General features: G+C 43.5%; 1 protein-coding gene across 1 annotated transcript in view; it reads left to right on the plus strand.

Moving 5' to 3' along the window:
- The window catches only part of LOC125458092 (ran-binding protein 17-like), a 1,334,110-nt gene that overhangs the window by 973,174 nt on the left and 344,281 nt on the right, over window positions 1-16,655 (plus strand). Inside the window, exons 17-18 of the mRNA XM_059650767.1 lie at window positions 634-697; window positions 1,493-1,607. Of these exons, the coding sequence (XP_059506750.1) occupies window positions 634-697; window positions 1,493-1,607 (179 nt within the window). The remainder of the gene's footprint in view (window positions 1-633; window positions 698-1,492; window positions 1,608-16,655) is intronic.

Consider the following 16,655-nt stretch of genomic DNA (forward strand, 5'->3'; position numbering starts at 1 on the left):
TTATTGAAGGTGTGGAGCCTCCTCTTTAGTTGTCTCCCGCTAATCATGACAGGTTGTGACAAAACTGCAGAGTTTTGATCTTAACTATAGTTTGATGGATCACTTAGCTCTGTTTGTAAAATGCTGCTTCTGCTGTTTAGCGTATCTGGTGCTGCTTCTGGAATGCCCAACTACAGTACTACTAGGATAAGTCTCTGGCTTGATGCTTATGGTAAAATTTGTGTCATTCCCCTTCAATGTTGTAAGAGCAGTAGTTTGATTCCAACTGTATATATTTCTTGTCAATTTGTAAGTTTGTGACGTTGTCCATGATCTGCTTTACGTACTTGCAATGTCATTTTCCAGGTATTATGATACAAATGTATCTTTGGGTTAAATTACAAAACTAATATCATTCATATCTGAAAGGTATTGTACTCAAAGGTAACACAACACACTCAAAGCAGAAATACAAAAACTTGTTTAAATGCTCCTTTCAAACCTTTTGCAGGAAGAGATAATTGATAGGCATTGCCTGGCAGCTGTTACTTGTCATGTTTATGATCGAATACATTTACAGGAAATTTAAACCAGTCATGTCACAGAGCTTTTAGCTGTGCTGTTCTTCGTTCACATCCTTAACATTGCTATTACATACGCCATCTTGAAGAAGCTGGTAAAGATTGATGCAGTTCAATTCATGCTTCGGAATCACACTGTAAGTGGCTTTTATTTGTCAGAGAATATTTTTGTTAAAGAAAAATTGTTTTTCTAACCTATTACAATTTAATCTTTTTTGGATGTCACACCATTATTTAGTTATAGAAGTTGAAGTATCACAAATATTTCTCTCATATCTATTAGGGAATGACCAGAGGTGCAAAATTAAAAACGGGCAAATTGCTTGCTCCTTTCTTTTTTGTGAAATTTGAGTATGTTTTATCACATTTTGAAAGTTAACTATTTAACCCAGCTACTTGAAAGGGCCAGTCCATTTCAGTTCTATAGCATTGACCAGTGTTTAAACTTGAATTGTACGAAGCCACATGGTTTTTGTTTTTATTAACCTATTTTCTAATCAATCTGTTCAGATATTTCCCACCTCTGGAACAGGTGGAACTTGAGCCTGGCCTCACAGTCCAGGGGGTGGGACACTGCCACTGCGCCACAAGAAGGCCCCAAGCCACATGGTTTAGCCAGTGGTTGTAGAAATAGGCTTCAGTCTCCCTTTGTTTCAGGAGCAAATCAAATCAGCTGGGCCTATTAATCCTTTATTGAGAGTTCTTATGTGCAGGTATCAGCTAAACTCATTTCTGATGCCCTACACTGTCAAATAACCTACCTAACATACAATCTGTGGACTCAAACATGCAGAAATTTGAGACACTAGAGAGCTGATGGTGCAAATGCCTTCAAAGATAAGTGTGAAAATTGAAGCCTTCCTCTACAGTATTGAAATGAGTGTACTAAATGATTAATTGCATTTTCCACTACTTCTCTTTTGTATCATTAGTGTGAATACTTTCCTTTCCTGGGCATCAGTGAACATTTCCAACTTGATGATGCCGTTCTGAGATGCCGCACGACCTTCTATACAGCACTGACTCGCCTGCTTCTCATAGACTTGGGTAAGTAGGAAAAGTTCAGCTGTCACATTTGGAAAATGAACTATTTATCACAGCAGCTTGCCTCAGGCTTTTACATGAAAATGGTTATTGTTAAAGACTTTTTCTGGGAGATTTTTTCTTTTTATTAACCCACCCCCTTCGATTCTTTTTAAAATTAAATTTATGAGTATATTGTTGAAAATAATATTGTCCTAAAATATAATGTTCCAATTCCTTTTTGTTTAGAACATATTAAAGTGCAGATTTTGTAATTAAATAAATTGGATTGAACTAAATTTTGAGCTGCTTCTACTATCACTTGTCAATCATTTGCATAGGGCATGAGATCATCATGTAATCTTTCCTGGATTGCAGGGGAAAAAATTGATCACACTTTTTTAGAAATGTCTTCCTGAAGCCAATCACTCTCAGTGGGCTACAAATATATGTTTCAGCAGCTATCAAAGTGGCCATTCAGGTGACTGTAGACAGTAGGCTTCAACCAACTATTCAGCAAAAGAGGCTGTCACCGCTGAACCCAAACAATGTTGTCACATTGATAGTAATAGAACTGGTACACTAGCATTTGTTTCCTCCCACGTATCCAGTAACATTAAAAACAGGACAATGGTGTAACTAACAGCAAAATACTGTAGATGCTAGAGATTTGAAATAAAAACTGAAAGTGCTGGAGAAACTCAACAAGTCTAGTGGCATTTGTAGAGATAGAAATAGAGTCAACATAGAAAATATGAACAGGAGTAGGCCATTCAGCTTTTGAGCCTACTCCACCAATCAATACAATCATAGTTAATCATCCAATTCAGGACCCTGCTCCCTCTTTCTCCCCACACTCTTTGATTCCTTTGACATTATAAACTATATCTGACTCCATCTGGAAAACATTCAATGTTTTGGCCTCAACTACTTTCTGTGGCAGAGAATTCCATAAGCTTACTACTTTCTGCATGATTGCTCCTCACCTCAGTCTGAAGTGATCTACCCCATACCCTTAGACTGTGACAAGATATGGATTCCCTGATCATTGGGACATCCTCCCTGCACTTATATTGTCTGGACCAGTTAGAATTTTTTAGGTTTCTAAGTGATTGTTCTCAACACCGATCTACAGCAGTGCCCCAAGCTCCAAACCCACCCACAAAAGTCTCCCTGGGAGTGTTGTCGAACAGAGAGAAGAGAGACGTAGGAATTCAGTTATATAGTTCCTTGAAAAAATCACAGTGGCATCACAAGTTGGCTGGGTGATAAAGAAAGCATTTGGTTTGCTTTACTTGACTGGTCAGAGCATTGAGTATTGGTTTTGGACATCACATTGCAGCTGCATGGAACATTGGTGCCATTTTTGGAGTACTGCGTTACATTTTTTCCCCTGGAGCGCAGAAGGTTGCAGGGTGACCTTATAGAGTTTTATAAAATGATAAGATTCATAGGTCTTTTCCCCAGAGAAGGGGAGTTCAAAGCTAGAGGGCATAGATTTTAGGTGAGAGGAGAAAGATTTAAAAGGGATTTGAAGGGCAACTTTTTGTCTCAAAGTGTGATGCGTATATACAGTGAATTGCCAGAGGAAGTGGAAGATGTAGGTATTATTACAACATTTAAAAAAAATTGGACGGATATGTGAATAGGAAAGCTTTTGAGGGATACGGGCCAAATGCAGACTAGTTAAGTTAAGGAAGCCTGCTTGGAATGGACAAGTTAGACCAAAGGGTGTGTTTCCATGCTGTATGACTCTATAGCCAACTTTGTGTAACGGGGTCATACAGCACAGAAACAGACCCTTAAGTCCAACCAGTCCACGCTGACCATAATCCCAAACTAAACTAGTCCCACCTGCCCGCATTTGCCCCTTATTCCTCCAAACATTTCTTATTCATGTACTTAGCTAAGTGTCTTTTAAACTTTGTGACTGTATCTACACCCACCATTTCCTCTGGAAAGTCATTTCACCCATGAATCACTCCCTGTGTAAAAATATTGCCCCTCATTTCTATTCTTTTTATATCTCTCTCCTCTCACCTTTAAGATATGTCCCCAAATCATCGGCAAAATTGGAGATATTACGTTTGGTTCCCTCATTTAATTCATTAAAATACATTTTGAATAAATCCAAACATTGACCTCTGTGGTACCACATTAGCCACTGGCTGTCACTTGGAAAAGGCCTGTTAATTCTTACTCCTGTCTGCCAGCCAGTTCCCTGTCCATGACATACACTATCCCCAATACCATGCATTTTAGATTTACATCCTAATCTCTTATTTGGGACATTATCAAAAGTCTCCTGAATGTCTAAATAAAAACTGGAAGAACTGCAGATGCTGTAAATCAGGAACAAAAACAGAAGTTGCTGGAAGCTCAGCAGATCTGGCAGCATCAGTGAAGAAAAAATCAGAGTTAACATTTCGGGCCTGGTGACCCTTCGTCAGAACTGATGGTCACTGGGAAAACGACAGTATATATGGAGATAATAAGGAGGGGGTTGGGGTAAGGACTGAATGATAGGAAAGAGCCTGAAGAGAGAGAAAAGCAGTTGGATAAACGAAGGAGTTGTTAACAATATAGCTAGGAATGTGAATAGTTGTTAATGGAGACAGTTAGTGACTAACAATAGATAGTGTGTAATGGCAAGCTGTGTGATAACAAGGCATGGGGTAGGGGCTGAGGACATGGGAGAAGCCCTAAAATTATTGAACTTGATAGTGAGTCTGGAAAGTTGCAGAATCCCCAAGTGCAAAATGAGGTGTTCTTCCAGCTTGCATTGAGCTTTGCTCGAACACTGCAGCAAGCCAGAGACAATGGTGTTGGCTAGGGAGCAGGCTGGTGTGTTAAAGTGGCAGGCAACAGGTAGCTCAGGGCCTTTTTTGCAAGCAGAATGTAGAAGCGGTCACCCAGTCTATACTTCATTTCCCCAATGTAGAGGAAACCACATTGTAAGCAGCGAATGCAATAGACTAGATTCTTGGAAGTGCACATGAAGTGTTGCTTCACCTGGAAGATTTGTTTAGACCCCTGGATAGTGAGAACAGAGGAGGTATTGGTAATGGAGGTGGAGAGGGAAACAGCACTGATGCTATCATGGATATATCAGGCAAAGAATTCTGGGTGAGTTCCATGTACCCCACAAAAAGGCATAACTGTGGTACACATGCAGGTACACATATTCACCCCTCTGACCTGAAAAAAATGACGAGTTAAAAGAGAAGTTGTTGAGGCCCAGTCCTATTTCGGCCTCCACCCAACTCTTTCTCCGATGTTTGGTTTCAAATGGAAGTTGGCCACCCTTGTGTGGAGTACGAGACTGTTTGGTTCTAATTGTTTCGTTGCAATGGCTTGTCAGATTTTGTGGTTTGAATTTATAAGGACTCTTGATCATCTAAATGCTCAGAATGCCACTGACTCGTCTCCATCTCAAAACAACTTTCTGAGACTAAAACAAGTTGCCCATGAATTTGAGAAGGTGACCAAACAGATTGATGAGAGTAAACCGGTTGATGTGGTGTATATGGATTTCAGCGAGGCGTTCGATAAAGTTCCCCACAATAGGCTATTGTACAAAATGCGGAGGAATGGAATTGTGGGAGATATAGCAGTTTGGATCGGAAATTGGCTTGCTGAAAGAAGACAGAGGGTGGTAGTTGATGGGAAATGTTCATCCTGGAGACCAGTTACTAGTGGTGTACCACAAGGGTCGGTGTTGGGTCCACTGCTGTTTGTCATATTCATAAATGACCTGGATGAGGGCGTAGAAGGATGGGTTAGTAAATTTGCAGACAACACTAAGGTCGGTGGAGTTGTGGATAGTGACGAAGGATGCTGTAGGTTGCAGAGAGACATACGTAAGCTGCAGAGCTGGGCTGAGAGGTGGCAAATGGAGTTGAATGCAGACAAGTGTGAGGTGATGCACTTTGGTAGGAGTAACCAGAAGGCAAAGTACAGGACTAATGGTAAGATTCTTGGTAGTGTAGATGAGCCGAGAGATCTCGATGTCCATGTACACAGATCCTTGAAAGTTGCCACCCAGGTTGACAGTGCTGTTAAGAAGGCATACGTGTTTTAGCTTTTATTAATAGAGGGATCAAGTTCCGGAACCAAGAGGTTATGCTGCAGCTGTACAAAACTGTGGTGCGGCTGCACTTGGAGTATTGTGTACAGTTCTGGTCACCGCATTATAAGAAGGGTGTGGAAGTTTTGGAAAGGGTGCAGAGGAGATTTACTAGGATGTTGCCTGGTATGGAGGGAAGGTCTTACGAGGAAAGGCTGAGGGACTTGAGGCTGTTTTCATTAGAAAGAAGAAGGTTGAGAGGTGACTTAATTGAAATATATAAAATAATCAGAGGGTTAGATAGGGTGGATAGGGAGAGCCTTTTTCCTAGGATGGTGACGGCGAGCATGAGGGGGCATAGCTTTAAATTGAGGGGTGAAAGATCTAGGACAGATGTCAGAGGTAGTTTCTTTACTCAGAGAGTAGTAAGGGAACGGAATGCTTTGCCTGCAACGGTAGTAGATTCGCCAACTTTAGGTACATTTGAGTCGTCATTGGATAAGCATATGGACGTACATGGAATAGTGTAGGTTAGATGGGCTTCAGATTGGTATGACAGGTCGGCACAACATCAAGGGCCGAAGGGCCTGTACTGTGCTGTAATGTTCTATGTTCTATATCAATGATATCATTGGTGCTACTTCCCGCTCTCGTCCGGAATTGGAAAAGTTAGTCAATTTCGCTTCCACTTTCCACCCTGCCCTCACTTTTACCTGGTCTATCCCTGACTCCTCCCTTCCCTTCCTCGCCATCTCTGTTTCCATTTCTGGCGATAGACTGGTCACTAATATGCACTATAAACCCACTGACCCCCACAGCTACCTGGACTATACATCCTCACTCCCTACCTCCTGTAAAGACTCCATCCCATTCTCTCAGTTCTTCCATCTCCGTCGCATATGTTCAGATGAGGCCAACTTTGACAAGGAAGCCTCCGAAATGTCCACCTCCTTCCTCAACCGAAGATTCTCCAGTACCTTTGCTGACTGGGCCCTCAACAGCATCCAACCTATCTCCCACACTTCCACTGTCACCTTTCTTTTCCCTCCTGCAACAGCGATGGAGTTTCCCTTGTCCTTAGCTACCATCCCACCGGCATGCAGATCCGGAAGATCATAAGACACCATTTCTGCCACCTCTCCCAAGATGCCACCGCTCAACACATATTCCCTTCCCCTCTCTTGACCACATTCCACAAGTGCTGTTCTTTCCAGGACACTCTGGCCCACTCTTCCTTCAAGCCCAACAATGACGACCACCACCACCACCGGCACAGCCCCGCAGCACCTTCCCCTGCAACTGGCGAAGGAGCAGTGCGTGCCCATTTACTTCCTCCCTTCCTACTATCCAAGGGCCCAAACAAGAAACCTTAACTATGATGTTTTTTTTCTTCACACATGATGCCAGACCTGCTGAGCTTCCAAAAACTTCTGTTTTTCTCCTGAATGTCTCTTTTATTAAAAACTCATGTTCTAAATTTTGGAACTGAGTTCCAAATAAGCACCATATTAGACTAGAAATGTTTCTCTCTCCACTGATGTGTCCAGACCTACTTCTTTTTCTCTAGCACTTTTTATACTTCTATTTTTATTTTATTCGGGTAATTTTTGCTCTCGCTTAGTTCAGACGCTCAACATGGTCGGCACTGGAATCTATTACTTTCTGATTGTGTAGAGTGGAAGTGACTTGTCAAGTATAGAGAGCGTGAAATCAGAGGGTTTTGACCTCAAAGAGTACAGCATGTGAAAAGAACAGGATTCTGGTCACATTCAACATAATGTGTGAAAAGAAAGTTACCTAATTGTTACTTGTGTTTAATTTATTGCAAATAGTGGACATTAGCTGAAGATTCTCTTGTTCTTATACTTATGCAAAACATGGACAGAATGGACTGCTTTGTGCCATTTATTCAAAGTAATACAATGTAAACAAAATACTAGCCAGGTTAAAAAATGTTGAGTTGCTGGAAGTTATAAGAAGAAGAACAAATGCTGGAAATATAATTGAATAGTTGGAAATGTAGCTCTGTCAGATTGGTGACTAGGTGAAATGTTAATTTGTTTTCTGTCCATGTACACTTTCAGCACATTAATAGGTAGAAGATATTTATTTTCAGCTCTTTGAAATGTATTAACCAACTGTCTGTTTCTGCTATAGAAAGCAATGTGAAACATAGGCATGAACGATAATTATTATTTTTAATATAGTCTGAAGAAAAACAAATACCTACAATTGGGTTTAAGACAATAATTCAAACCCCAGATTCTGCGAGGATTTGTAATTGAAATTATCAAAAGTGCAGCATTGGATTACTTGCTTGTCACTCCTTGCTTGCTATCTATTACATTTTTAATGTACAGTGTGTATCGTCATTTGTTCTTTGTAGTCTTTAGCATATGACTCAACTTGTGGTACCCCAAACGTGATAGGACCATAGGGTCGTGAGTAGTACCCTCAGCACCTTCAGTCTATTCAGTGAGATTATAGCTGTTTTGAATTTATGCATCTGCTTTGACTCCATATCTTTTTGTACATCTATATTGCTCAGATTTAAAATTATTAGTGGAATTAATTGTAGTAGTGAAACTAATCAGTAGGCTATTGTACAAAATGTGGAGGAATGGAATTGTGGGAGATATAGCAGTTTGGATAGGAAATTGGCTTGCTGAAAGAAGACAGGGTGGTAGTTGATGGGAAATGTTCATCCCGGAGACCAGTTACTAGTGGTGTACCACAAGGGTCGGTGTTGGATCCACTGCTGTTTGTCATTCTTATAAATGACCTGGACGAGGGCGTAGAAGGATGGGTTAGTAAATTTCAGACGACACTAAGGTCGGTGGAGTTGCGGATAGTAACGAAGGATGCTGTAGGTTGCAGAGAGACATACGTAAGCTGCAGAGCTGGGCTGAGAGGTGTTAAATGGAGTTTAATGCATCTTAGGTGATGCATTTTGGTAGGAGTAACAGGAAGGCAAAGTACTGGGCTAATGGTAAGATTCTTAGTAATGTAGATGAGCAGAGAGATCTCAGTCTCCATGTACACAGATCCTTGAAAGTTGCCACCCAGGTTGACAGTGCTGTTAAGAAGGCATACAGTGTTTTAGCTTTTATTAATAGAGGGATCGAGTTCCGGAACCAAGAGATTATGCTGCAGCTGTACAAAACTGTGGTGCGGCTGCACTTGGAGTATAGTGTACAGTTCTGGTCACCGCATTATAAGAAGGGTGTGGAAGCTCTGGAAAGGGTGCAGAGGAGATTTACTAGGATGTTGCCTGGTATGGAGGGAAGGTCTTACGAGGAAAGGCTGAGGGACTTGAGGCTGTTTTCATTAGGGAGAAGAAGGTTGAGAGGTGACTTAATTGAAACATATAAAATAATCAGAGGGTTAGATAGGGTGGATAGGGAGAGCATTTTTCCTAGGATGGTGATGGCGAGCATGAGGGGGCATAGCTTTAAATTGAGGGGTGAAAGATATAGGACAGATGTCAGAGGTAGTTTCTTTACTCAGAGAGTAGTAAGGGAATGGAACGCTTTGCCTGCAACGGTAGTAGATTCGCCAACTTTAGGTACATTTGAGTCGTCATTGGATAAGCATATGGACGTACATGGAATAGTGTAGGTTAGATGGGCTTCAGATTGGTATGACAGATCGGCACAACATCAAGGGCCGAAGGGCCTGTACTGTGCTGTAATGTTCTATGTTCTATGTTCTAACTAACATTTTACTGTTTTTCTGGCAGACTGTTTAAACTTTGACTGCCTCTCTCTTATTAAATAATTGTAAAAAACATGGATTAATCTCGCTAACCCACACAAGTCTCTCTTTATAGTTCCTTTTTCATGCACCTGCTATCCTTTTTGCCTTGTTTCATTGTTCTTCTGTCTCTCCTAGTTGCCTGGATTCATGCTATTATTTATATTTTATGTCCATTTTCCATTAATTTTGGCTGTTTAATTTAATAAGTATCTCTCTTGCCCCTAAGGGGTATAATTTAATCATGTATGAAAAAATTCTTAGTTTAACTCCTTTTAATGTTTATGGTGGTCTAGAATCTTGATAACATTGTCATGATCTCTTTTATATCAATCTTCTCTTACTATTGACTTGTTCACTATCTCAAATTAAATATTAGACCTAGCATTTCCTGACTACTAGTTGGATTTTGAGCATAATGCTCCAGAAAAGTATCTTGATTGCACTCAACCTCATTTACTTTCTGACTTAAGTTTCATCTGGATTGTAAAGAATAGAATAGTTTAATTTTCCATTAATATTTGCTAAAAATGCCTGTCCTCTCCCAATGAATATTTTCTGCTGCTTTGGTACTACGCTCAAGAGGCATTAGACAATTCCCATTCCATTATGTCTTTTATTTTATTCCTTAATTCTAATTGCACTGTATCTACAATTGCTTTCCCTTATTATATCCATTCTTATCGGTAGTGTAATAATTCTTTTTGCAAATGAGGGCACTCATTCTCCCTTTAAAGTTCCCCTATCCTTTTTGGAAAGCCTAACTCCCAATCACAAGTTGCTACTCATCATGTCTCAGCCAAGGCCACTGTGTTAGACTTATGACTGTGTTTGAACCTCCAATTCACTCAACTTATTTGATAACGCCCTATTTTAGCAAATGAAGGTTAAGAGACCTTAACATGTGTGACCACAATCCACTCTTCTCATACATTTAACTTGGTATGTTCGTTATTTGTCAATTCCGTTGTGTCTATTTTCTTTTGGGAGCAACCCAGGGTATGTGACAGCTCTCAGGAACTCATTTACGTTTTTCTTACTGTTCCAATTATGATTTGAGATACTTTTATAGGGATCTTTCCCTTAGAATCTAGATAAGCAAACCTTCAGCTATCTTTTATATGCTGACTCTTCAGCACAAGTTTGAATCTTGATCTCCTCTTACTTCATGATGCTTAAAAATCATAAAACCCTTCTCAGTTTTTGATATGACTCTATTTCTCTTAGCTTCTGACACAGACTTTTTTTCCCAGTTGTCCCCAGCCTAGCTGCTTTTCACTTTGAGGTTTCCTGTAGGTTTCTGGTAATAGGAACAGTTGTAGACCATTCAGGCCATCAAACTTGCTCTGCCATTCATTAGCGTCATGGTCGATTTGACATTCCTCTTGACCACTTTCCTGCCCTTTCCCTGTAATCCTTGATTCCCCTAATGATCAAGAGTCTGTCTTTCTCAGCCTTAAATATATACAAGAACTCTGCCCCTACAGTTCTCAGAGGCAAGCAGATCCAAAGACATTCAATCCTCTGAAACAAGAAATTCCTCTCCAGCTCAGTCTTAAATTTCTTTTACTAGTTCCAAGCTAAGGAAACCTTTGAACATTCTGTCCCCAACACAACCCCAGAACCCAAAACTGAGCACCATCTCTCATCTGCATTCTGCACTGTACTTGATATGGTTTGTATTTTCTCTGCTTAAGATGCAAACCTGGCTAACATTTATACTTTTCCTCCTTTCACTCTAAGTGAGTTGCAAAGTAGTCCGTATTGAATCTGTAACTGACTTTGTGATATTTCCCTGGGTTTACAGGAAAGCTCGTAACTTGATCTTTAAAAATGGCTTCCTCTATTCTCCTCCCTTGCAACAGAAAGCACCCTATCCTGTCCCCAACTAGAAATGTTAGTTATCTACTATCTATTAATTATCTCTGACATAATATATTTTCACTTTAAAATCAGAGGAACAGGCTTCCATGCAATAGTTTACAATACTGATAAAATGAACATCTCCATGGGTTTCAGGAGACTCCAGTTATTTTGATTAAGGACGTACCAACAGTTGTCCAGCTGTGTTGTTGCCCTGCTGTGTTCCTTCAGCTCCTCCAGTTGTCTCTGACTCCAGCATCTGCAGATCTTGCTATCTCTGAGTGATACCAACCGTTGTGATTGTTTCCAAATGTAAATAATGGTCACTTCTCACACAGTTTAAGCCTTGCCTTTGATCCTTAATAATTACTGCCCAGATTTTAGTCAGTTGGATGCTAACACAGATTACATGATTCTCCTCTCATTTATTTGAAATATAAAAATACAAGAAATATATTTATTAAGAATCCCAAATTATAATCCTCTTACAAATCAAAAAATGTATTTTGAAGACAATGATAGTGCAAGCATTGTTGCGTAACCCATGTAGTTGTGAAGTCAGTTTCTTATTCACTTGTTAATCATTAGTTTTTATATGTTATGACTCACCTCTGACAAGTTGGACTTGAACCCAGACCTTCTGGCCCAGATGTAGGAACAGTACCAGTATTCTACAAGACCAGGGCCATCTCCACGAAAGTTGGAACCCAGGGAAAGTCACTTATGTGGCTCAGTGTGAGCCTATCAACAACAAGCATGGGAGAGAAACAGCCTCTAATTGGATGAACAGGCCTTCACAGACTCTGACAGCTCTGTTTACTGTTGGTCGTCCCCACAAAGGACGTTTCCAGTGCAATTCCAAATCTTCACAAGGTGATTTCACCCTGCACACTTCTGTACTTTCAACACTGGTGCCTATGGTCCCAGGTAGCAAGGTGCTTGGGACGGGCAATCTAATTCACTCTGTCCTAAGGTCATTTCTACACAAGACACTTAATTTTATATTTGTAGTTTACAGTTTTTCTGTTCTCATTAGAATGGAAGGTATTCTGTGTTAGTCCCAGTAACTGTTGAAAAATAAGTGGCTCATATGCCATTTCCTTATCTGGTGTGTGGCTACAAGAGCAGAAAGCACCAAATTCATTCTTGATGTCAAGTCAAAAATAGAAGAACCAGCTGTTGCTCTGAATTGTCCATCAAGTGTATGTTGCTGAATGAAAAATACCATATATCAAAATCAATTGACAATTCTATTAGGTTTACATTTCTCTTTAATTAAAACTTACTGTCTAGACTAGTCATTTGGATAAGGGACAAGAGAAAACACCAGTCTTCTTTCAAACAGTATACCAGTACCTTTGGAGGTAATGGAGGGGGAGGCATTTAGAAATAGCGTTCTTTGTCCTTTTATATATGATAAGAAACTTTTCAAGCCTTAACAAAATAGTTTCATCTGGAACAAAAGCAAAATTCCACAGCTGTTGAAAGTGTACATTTTGGAAATACTCAACTGGTCAAACAACATCTGTGAAAAGAGAAACAGAGTTAAAATTTCAGAATAAGATAACAAAGATAACAAAGTGTGAAGCTGGGCCTAGACCCTTCATCAGAGAGTCTAGGCCCAAAATGTCAGCTTTTGTATTCCTGAGATGCTACTTGGCTGTTGTGTTCATCCAGCTTCACACTTGGTTACCTTGGATTCTCCAGCATCTGCAGTTCCCATTATCTCTTAAAATTTCAGAATTCAGTTTGAAAGATCGTACAACTGAAACATTACCTCTGTTTTTCTATCCCTACACGAACCTGACCAGCTGAATAGCCTTTGGAGATAATGGGAACTGCAGATGCTGGAGAATTCCAAGATAATAAAATGTGAGGCTGGATGAACACAGCAGGCCAAGCAGCATCTCAGGAGCACAAAAGCTGACGTTTTGGGCCTAGACCCTTCATCAGAGAGGGGGATGGGGAGAGGGAACTGGAATAAATAGGGAGAGAGGGGGAGGCGGACCGAAGATGGAGAGTAAAGAAGATAGGTGGAGAGAGTATAGGTGAGGTAGGGAGGGGATAGGTCAGTCCAGGGAAGACGGACAGGTCAAGGAGGTGGGATGAGGTTAGTAGGTGGCTGGGGGTGCGGCTTGGGGTGGGAGGAAGGGATGGGTGAGAGGAAGAACAGGTTAGGGAGGCAGAGACAGGTTGGACTGGTTTTGGGATGCAGTGGGTGGGGGGGATGAACTGGGCTGGTTGTGTGGTGCAGTGGGGGGAGGGGACGAACTGGGCTGGTTTAGGGATGCAGTAGGGGAAGGGGAGATTTTGAAACTGGTGAAGTCCACATTGATACCATATGGCTGCAGGGTTCCCAGGCGGAATATGAGTTGCTGTTCCTGCAACCTTCGGGTGGCACCATTGTGGCAGTGCAGGAGGCCCATGATGGACATGTCATCTAGAGAATGGGAGGGGTAGTGGAAATGGTTTGCGACTGGGAGGTGCAGTTGTTTGTTGCGAACTGAGCAGAGGCGTTCTGCAAAGCGGTCCCCAAGCCTCCGCTTGGTTTCCCCAATGTAGAGGAAGCCGCACCGGGTACAGTGGATGCAGTATACCACATTGGCAGATGTGCAGGTGAACCTCTGCTTAATGTGGAATGTCATCTTGCGGCCTGGGATAGGGGTGAGGGAGGAGGTGTGGGGACAAGTGTAGCATTTCCTGCGGTTGCAGGGGAAGGTGCCGGGTGTGGTGGGGTTGGAGGGCAGTGTGGAGCGAACAAGGGAGTCACGGAGAGAGTGGTCTCTCCGGAAAGCAGACAGGAGAGGGGATGGAAAAATGTCTTAGGTGGTGGGGTCGGATTGTAAATGGCGGAAGTGTCGGAGGATGATGCGTTGTATCCGGAGGTTGGTAGGGTGGTGTGTGAGAACGAGGGGGATCCTCTTTGGGCGGTTGTGGCGGGAGCGGGCTGTGAGGGATGTGCTGCGGGAAATACAGGAGATGCGGTCAAGGGCGTTCTCGATCACTGTGGGGGGAAAGTTGCGGTCCTCAAACCCGCAGACAAAGGTGGCGCAGTGGTAGTATGGCGCACTGACCTCTACATCGCCGAGGCCAGACGCCAACTCTCCGACACCACCTCCTACCGCCTCCTCGATCATGACCCCACACCCGAGCACCAAACCATCATCTCCAACACCATTCACGACCTCATCACCTCAGGGGACCTCCCACCCACAGCCTCCAACCTCATTGTTCCCCAACCCCGCACGGCCCGTTTCTATCTCCTTCCCAAAATCCACAAACCTGCCTGGCCTGGTCGACCCATCGTCTCAGCCTGCTCCTGCCCCACCGAACTCATCTCCACCTATCTGGACTCCATTTTCTCCCCTTTGGCCCAGGAACTCCCCACCTACGTCCGTGACACCACCCACGCCCTCCACCTCCTCCAGGACTTCCAATTCCCTGGCCCCCAACACCTCATATTCACCATGGACGTCCAGTCCCTGTACACCTGCATTCCGCATGGAGATGGCCTCAAGGCCCTCCGCTTCTTCCTGTCCCGCAGGCCCGACCAGTCCCCCTCCACCGACACTCTCATCCGCCTAGCTGAACTCGTCTTCACACTCAACAACTTCTCTTTTGACTCCTCCCACTTCCTACAGACTAAGGGGGTGGCCATGGGCACCCGCATGGGCCCCAGCTATGCCTGCCTCTTTGTAGGTTACGTGGAACAGTCCCTCTTCCGCACCTACACAGGCCCCAAACCCCACCTCTTCCTCCGGTACATTGATGACTGTTTCGGCGCCGCCTCTTGCTCCCCAGAGGAGCTCGAACAGTTCATCCACTTCACCAACACCTTCCACCCCAACCTTCAGTTCACCTGGGCCATCTCCAGCACATCCCTCACCTTCCTGGACTTCTCAGTCTCCATCTCAGGCAACCAGCTTGTAACTGATGTCCATTTCAAGCCCAACGACTCCCACAGCTACCTAGAATACACCTCCCTCCACCCACCCTCCTGCAAAAATTCCATCCCCTATTCCCAATTCCTCCGCCTCCGCCACATCTGCTCCCACGATAAGACATTCCACTCCCGCACATCCCAGATGTCCAAGTTCTTCAAGGACCGCAACTTTCCCCCCACAGTGATCGAGAACGCCCTTGACCACGTCTCCCGTATTTCCCGCAACACATTCCTCACACCCCACCCCCGCCACAACCGCCCAAAGAGGACCCCCCTCGTTCTCACACACCACCCTACCAACCTCCGGATACAACGCATCATCCTCCGACACTTCCGCCATTTACAATCCGACCCCACCATCCAAGACATTTTTCCATCCCCTCCCCTGTCTGCTTTCCGGAGAGACCACTCTCTCCGTGACTCCCTTGTTCGCTCCACACTGCCCTCCAACCCCACCACACCCGGCACCTTCCCCTGCAACCGCAGGAAATGCTACACTTGTCCCCACACCTCCTCCCTAATCCCTATCCCAGGCCCCAAGATGACATTCCACATTAAGCAGAGGTTCACCTGCACATCTGCCAATGTGGTATACTGCATCCACTGTACCCGGTGCGGCTTCCTCTACATTGGGGAAACCAAGCGGAGGCTTGGGGACCGCTTTGCAGAACACCTCCGCTCAGTTCGCAACAAACAACTGCACCTCCCAGTCGCAAACCATTTCCACTGCCCCTCCCATTCTCTAGATGACATGCCCATCATGGGCCTCCTGCACTGCCACAATGATGCCACCCGAAGGTTGCAGGAACAGCAACTCATATTCCGCCTGGGAACCCTGCAGCCATATGGTATCAATGTGGACTTCACCAGTTTCAAAATCTCCCCTTCCCCTACTGCATCCCTAAACCAGCCTAGTTCGTCCCCACCCCCCACTGCACCTCACAACCAGCTCAGCTCTTCCCCCCCACCCACTGCATCCCAAAACCAGCCCAACCTGTCTCTGCCTCCCTAACCGGTTCTTCCTCTCACCCATCCCTTCCTCCCACCCCAAGCCGCACCCCCAGCTACCTACTAACCTCATCCCACCTCCTTGACCTGTCCGTCTTCCCTGGACTGACCTATCCCCTCCCTACCTCCCCACCTATACTCTCTCCACCTATCTTCTTTACTCTCCATCTTCGGTCCGCCTCCCCCTCTCTCCCTATTTATTCCAGTTTCCTCTCCCCATCCCCCTCTCTGATGAAGGGTCTAGGCCCGAAACGTCAGCTTTTGTGCTCCTGAGATGCTGCTTGACCTGCTGTGTTCATCCAGCCTCACATTTTATTATCTTGGAATTCTCCAGCATCTGCAGTTCCCAAATTCTCTAACAGAATGTTGTCCTTTATTATGAGAGTAATTGAAGATAAAAGTTAAAATGTTATGCTTCAGTTATACATCAATGAGACTG

Source organism: Stegostoma tigrinum, chromosome 13 (genome assembly GCF_030684315.1).
Source record: "Stegostoma tigrinum isolate sSteTig4 chromosome 13, sSteTig4.hap1, whole genome shotgun sequence".
Taxonomy (NCBI): Eukaryota; Metazoa; Chordata; class Chondrichthyes; order Orectolobiformes; family Stegostomatidae; genus Stegostoma; species Stegostoma tigrinum.